The sequence below is a fragment of the Papilio polytes genome, unplaced genomic scaffold (assembly GCF_000836215.1).
Source record: "Papilio polytes unplaced genomic scaffold, Ppol_1.0 DF823935.1, whole genome shotgun sequence".
Classification (NCBI taxonomy): domain Eukaryota; kingdom Metazoa; phylum Arthropoda; class Insecta; order Lepidoptera; family Papilionidae; genus Papilio; species Papilio polytes.
This window is the reverse complement of record NW_013525269.1, coordinates 192,043-198,660: the sequence shown is the minus strand read 5'-3', so window position 1 is coordinate 198,660 and position 6,618 is coordinate 192,043. Positions and strand designations below refer to the sequence as shown.

General features: G+C 35.3%; 2 protein-coding genes across 2 annotated transcripts in view; both read left to right on the top strand.

Annotated features, from left to right (window-relative positions):
* Positions 1 to 511, top strand: part of LOC106101777 (aldo-keto reductase AKR2E4-like) — a 6,817-nt gene extending 6,306 nt beyond the window's left edge. Inside the window, exon 6 of the mRNA XM_013281112.1 lies at positions 189 to 511. Coding sequence (XP_013136566.1) covers positions 189 to 446 — 258 coding nt within the window. The 3' untranslated portion in view covers positions 447 to 511. The remainder of the gene's footprint in view (positions 1 to 188) is intronic.
* A 946-nt stretch (positions 512 to 1,457) lies between these two features.
* The window catches only part of LOC106101874 (aldo-keto reductase AKR2E4-like), a 5,882-nt gene continuing 721 nt past the window's right edge, over positions 1,458 to 6,618 (top strand). The window contains exons 1-8 of the mRNA XM_013281227.1: positions 1,458 to 1,539; positions 2,236 to 2,337; positions 2,490 to 2,560; positions 3,481 to 3,580; positions 4,342 to 4,452; positions 5,160 to 5,330; positions 5,695 to 5,892; positions 6,123 to 6,231. Coding sequence (XP_013136681.1) covers positions 1,498 to 1,539; positions 2,236 to 2,337; positions 2,490 to 2,560; positions 3,481 to 3,580; positions 4,342 to 4,452; positions 5,160 to 5,330; positions 5,695 to 5,892; positions 6,123 to 6,231 — 904 coding nt within the window. The 5' untranslated portion in view covers positions 1,458 to 1,497. The remainder of the gene's footprint in view (positions 1,540 to 2,235; positions 2,338 to 2,489; positions 2,561 to 3,480; positions 3,581 to 4,341; positions 4,453 to 5,159; positions 5,331 to 5,694; positions 5,893 to 6,122; positions 6,232 to 6,618) is intronic.

The window sequence follows — 6,618 nt, the reverse complement described above, 5'->3', positions numbered from 1 at the left end:
CTAGTTTACAATTAGCTAGTGCAGGACCGGCATGGACTGTCTTGCAATCACTGACGCCAGTTAGTGTTTGCCATGCCAGTTGTGCTCCAGCGTTGTGTATGACTGTTTCTGGCCTAATGTAAACCAGGTGTTAGGTTATTTTGTGCCGTTCTTTTTCCAATATAAATGTAAATACTTTTTTATTTCAGTATCAACGTGGTATCGCCACTATTCCGAAGTCATTAACAAAGAGTCGTATTTTAGAAAATGCCTCCATTTTTGATTTCGAATTAGACGAGAAAGATGTCGCTGAGATAGCGAAGTTCGACAACGGATATCGCACTGACGTCCCGTCATTTTGGCAGGAATATGAAAATTATCCGTTTGACAAGATCCCGGAGCCAGAAAAAGAAATACCTTTGTCTCTTCTAAAGTGGAAAAATGGCGCGAATCTTGACATTGATTGAATTGTTTATGCTTTTTGTCAAAGTTTTATTTTGAGTTTGTTATGAATAAATGGATTTAAATGTTTTTTAATAGCAAAAATTATTTTAAACATAAACTATTTTAGTTGCAGGCGCTTAACAATATTCGTGTAAAAATATTAAACAACAAACTAATAAATACTAGAAGCAAAAGTCTTATTTAGGAACAAGTAATTTATTGTATTGACACCGCAAATAAATGCTTTCAAATTAAAATATATAAATAAGTTAAAAATGCAAAAAACATTTTCATAATTGTCCGAGTTGGAACAACGATGGCTCGGCTTTAAATAAATAATTATTATATCTAAATTTTGTCGTATACACAATATTAAGGGCCTTTGGATAAGATATAAATGTAAGTAAAAATAATATTTATCATGAAAATATGTTAATTTTAATATAAATAACATATTATTACTATTACTAGGACACCTGGGCACACACCTTTCACTAATCAATCGCACAACTGATGTTCGATTGTCAATTGTTCCGTAGCCAATTCAACTATTTAGTTGCACAACTAAAAATCGAGTAGTGCGTACACTACCTCCATATAAGGCCATAATAATTTAATATTCAAAGCGAGACTAAACAGTTGTCCGAGAATTTACACCAAACATAACTTTCAAATAGTAACTAGTTCTATTTTTTATTAGAGAATTCGCTATTTAGAATTCAGCGTAGGTATGTTTTATAGATTTATTTGTCAACAATAAAACGAAGCGAAATGTTTGCCATATACAAACAACTCTACCTGAATTAAAATAAATTGAAAACATATTCGACCTTCATAATTATTACGACAACCGATACATATGTAATAATTTTTGTAAATAATAAAAATGGTATTTTTGAAAATAGACATTGTTATTGATATTCTTACTATTTATAAACAGTATTTGATATTTGCACATATTTTGTCCTTATTAAGGGTAATTTCATGCACATGGCAACACTGAATGTTTGATTTCCTTTTACTTCTCAAGATCATAACCTTAGTGTACAAACTAGCAGTGTGACGACTGTTACTATGATGTTATTTCTGTTCATATTAACAATGGTGTATACTGTGGTAATTATTTTTCGATAATTTATCTGTACTATTTGGTGCGTGCGTCTTTCTGTTCACGTAATTAAAATCTATGCGTTATTAATTCGAATATATATTTCTCATCTAGATCTGTTAAGTGTTTTTAAGTAACATTTATAATATTACTAGCTTTCGCACAAGAATCCGTCCGCGTGGAATTAAAAAAAACACAAAAGTGAGCCTATGTGTTCTTCCAGACTATCGCCTACATCTATACAACATCGAGATCCTTTCAGCATTTTAGGCTACATACTCTAACAATCTAGCATTCATAAAAACTTCCGCATTTCTAATATTAGTATGATTCTATTTATGCATGGTTCACTAGACAGTATAGTTGAATTATCGCAGACCAGACATGGACTGCATTCATTGACCTCACAATGCCAGTCCAGTTATTGCTGCCAGTCACTGGACTGTAAAATACTCACTGAACTAACTGGTGCGCTAATATCCAACTGTGCACCAGGTATTATATTATTCGATACGATATTCTAAACGCATATCTGCGAAAGTTTAATATCTCTTGCGAGAATAAAGTTTGTTACACAGTGTAAAAATAGATAGTATTCATAGCAAAGGGTTGATCAGTTTTCAAATAATTCATAGCAGTGTAATAAAAGAATTCGTCTTCTTATTTTTTTTAATTAAATACTAGTTTGACAATCATTTTTCTAGTTCTGCGACAGCAACGACGGCGGGAAAGCTCCGAGAATTCTTCTAAATGATGGTAACACCATGCCTGTTTTTGGTCTCGGGACATTTCTAGGATTTGATGAGGTAATTGTAGAATTTTAAAATCATCACCAATGGTACAATTATATAAATAATATTGTTATATTAATGGTTTAATATCAGATTAATCAGTTAGTTAATTATTTATTTCTTAAAACAAATTTTTATTACATTGTTATTTTTTGTCAAACTTACAGAACGGACAAAAACAAGTAAAAGAGAGCGAAGTGGAACTTCCAGTGACGTGGGCTTTAAACTCTGGATACAGGTGCTATTATTTACGATATAACATATAATAATATAGTAAAAAAACTTAACACCGTAGTCTTTAGACAATTATACCATCAACGGCGAATCCAGGTGGGGGTCATGGGGGTAATGCCTCCCCCCCTGAGAAGGTTGGTTAAGAGCTTGACATACAATATCTTACTAATATTATAAATGCGAATGTTTAGATGGATGGATGGATGCATGTTTGTTAGCGTTTGTAGCCTAAACGGCTGAACGGATCTCCATGAAATTTGGCACAGGTTTAGAGCATACTCTGGAAGAACACATAGGCTACTTTTTATTCCGGGAATAGTAACGGTTCCCGTGGGATTCATTAATTTAGTTTTAAAGGTTCCTCGATCATTCTGCAACGGTTCAACATATCTTATTGAAATTTGGCACAAATATAAAACAAAGTCTGTAGTACACATGGGATAAGCTTCATCCCCGAGAAATGTCCGGTTCCCGAGGGATAGTTCGTATGTTTTCTAATAACACGCGGACGAAGTCGCGAGCAATAGCTCGTATTACATATTTTGTCAAGCTCTTGATTTGACCACGACTATGTGACCCTCCCCTGGCGCCAAAGCTGGATCCGCCCTTGTATACCATAGAGATAAACAGTGTTATCTAAGAACGAGCACATCTTTGACAATCACACAACTGTTGTGCGATTGTCGATTGTTTCGCAGCCAATTCAACTGTTTAGTTGTACAAGTCGAGTAGTTTGCACCTCTTTATAAGCTTATAGGAATCATAGCGCGACTAAACAGTGCGATTGTTAAGTGTGTGCGCGCTCTAAAAATGACATAACATCGTAGAAAAACTGTCAAAGCAATGATAATGTCGTCAGCTGAACTAACTAGAGTCAGCTACCTTTAGTGTGTATTTGAAGTAATTTTTACGTATATTTTACAGGTTAATTGACACAGCATCGTTATATTTCAACGAGGAGCAAGTCGGCCGTGGAATACAAAAGTCATCTGTCACGAGAGAAAATGTTTTTGTCGTCACTAAGGTAAGCATAAGATATAAATTCGTCGGACAAAAATCACATGAAAAGTGTAAGTGATCAAAAGTAGCAAATTACCGCAAAATATATAACAATTAAATTCATTCTTATTTTGAATATATCGCTTGAGGACAAGTATAAATAAAATTGTTTAGAGCGGGCGCTCGCCTTTGCCAACTGTCGCACAACTGTTATGCGATTGTCAATTGTTTCGCAGCCTTCAACTGTTTACTTGAAATCGAATAGTCTACGCTCCATATCTTACTTCTTACTATCTTACTAATATTATAAATGCGAAAGTTTAGATGGATGGATGTTTGTTAGCGTTTGTAGCCTAAACGGCTGAACGGATCTCCATGAAATTTGGCACAGGTTTAGAACATAGTCTGGAAAAACACATAGGCTACTTTTTATCCCGGGAATAGTTACGGTTCCCGTGGGATTCATTAATTTAGTTTTTTAATGTTTACTCCATCATTCTGCAATGGTTCGACATATCTTATTGAAATTTGTCACAGATATAAAACAAAGTCTGGAGTACACATGGGATAAGCTTCATCCCCGAGAAATGTCCGGTTCCCGAGGGATACGTAGCTTTTTGTAATTTATATAGTTTGTATGTTTTCTAGCATGCGGACGAAGTCGCGGGCAACAGCTCGTAAGCTCATAAAGAACTAATCGAGACTAAATAGTTATGCCATAGTTTAGTCAAAGGTGCGCGTGCTTTTAGGATTGTCTTTTTTAATTGTTTTCTTTTTTATTTCCAGCTTGGATTAAACGAACAGCGCCATGTGTTGGATTCGCTGCGAGCCTCGTTAGCTCGCCTCAATACGTCCTATGTTGACCTCTATCTTATTCATAACCCGGTAGCCCTCAAGGTAAACTTTAAACCTACAAGAATCATATGGTAGTTGGCTATTTGGTGAACTAATCTTGAAAGCGTATTTTGACCAATGAAGGAACGGTAACTGCACGTGGGAATGTCGCCATTTTTATAATTTCGAATTTCCACTAAAAATATCACATATGCTTATTTAACATTTAGTTTTATTCGCTAATATTAGGGCAAGTTACCTTGCTATTACTAGTTATTGGTAATTCTGGACAAAAAAGTATATTGTCTACCTCGTCTTTGCTTGCATAAACTTAAACATGTATTAATTTGTGTATCAATTTAAATAGTAAACAATTACTACTGGCAATTAAGTGATAAATTGCAAATCATTAACATATACTTTGGTTTTGTTTTCAACATGGGAGAATTCCGAAAGATGGGAATTTTTTGCTTACTGGTAACTCTAATAACTGGCAGCCTCCTGTCAATGTCAAAAAAACTGCCATAAGATCCTAGGTGTATAGTTCTACTACTTACTTTTAGGCAATTAATATCAATGTAATAATATAAATAAAATTTAACATTTAGGCCACTACCTCCCGCCAGAATGGCGCGCTATTCTACGTCTGAATGACATTGACAGCTGTCATAGGGACGAGACGTCTATCCGATGTAGTGTTACTTTCTTGTTTATATATGTTTTGAAATAATGTAAGAAGTGATGGTTTTATATTTGTGTTCTGCTTCCAGGCCGACCACAGCGGTTTCGATGTTGTAGACTACGTGGACACGTGGCGCAGTATGGAGGAGGCCAAGGCGCTGGGACTCGCCAAGTCGATCGGCATCTCAAACTTTAATATCAGTCAGATCACCCGCTTGCTTGACAACTGTCACGTTAAACCCGCCGTCTTGCAAGTTGAGGTATACTGTGCTCTCCAAAATGGCGGATAATCTATCTATATTTATTTTCCAATATAATAAAAAGTAAATTCACGCTTCTATCTCGGCAATCACGGCTTATTTCTGAATGATTACATTTTTAATACAAAAACCTACATTTACGACAAGCTATAGGCTATATACTTCATGTAAATTCGAAAAATCAGATATACTAGAAAGAGACAAAAACCACAAACCAATAGCAACACACAAAATAATTTTTGGGTGTCTGTAGAAAAAAATGCGGCAGACAACTGTCATTCAATAGCAAACAATTAAGTGTCGAAGCTGTTATAAAATTTGAATCTTAATATACCTCAGTGTTACCAGAAGTGTAATATTTCAGGTGAATTTAAACTTAGCCCAGGACAAATTAATAGAATACGCTAAAAAGGAGAACATAGCTGTTATGGCGTATACGCCTTTTGGAGGGCTGTTCAGCAAGAGTCGGGGACCACCACCGCCACGCAAGGACCACCCCGCTCTGGTCAAACTGGCCAATAAGTACAACAAGACCACGCCGCAAATTGTGTTACGTTATCTCGTGAGTACGATTATTATGAATTAAACACTGAAAGATAATCTTTTTTATAAAAATACTAGCTTTCGCCTGCGACTCCGTCCGCGTAGAATTAAAAAAAACAAAAGCCGCAGAATTTTACTTTCGATTTAGATACACTTAATTACACTACAATTAATTATATTATTACCATGCAATGACTTTAACACTATCTCTATACTTTTAGTACGAAATTAGTTTGTTTTTTTTTTCAGGTCCAGAGAGGCGTCATTCCAATTCCTAAGACAGTTCACAAGGAAAGAATAGAAGAAAATATTGATATATTTAATTTTGAACTAACGCCCGAAGAGATGAAGTTATTAGGTAAGCGTTAAATTCGAATACTAGTGAAACATTAAAAAAAGACATTTCAAAAGCACCTTCATAGTGTTAAGAAATCAGCGCATCACTAAATCATTGCCATGCACGTGCCGTCCCTATGACATCTGTCAATATCAATCAGAAGTATTAGAATAAGCGCGCCATTGTGGCGGGAATCGTCGAGTCTAATCGTAATAAGAACGCGCGCACACTTTTGACTAAACTAACGCACAATTGTTTAACCTCGCTTTGATTCCTATGAGCGTATGTAAACGAAACTACTCTTTTTTTAGTTGTGCAACTAAACAGTTGAATTGGCTGCGAAACAATAGACAATCGCGCGACAATTGTGTTATTGTTTAGTAAAATTTCGCGCCAGCTGTTTGTAAC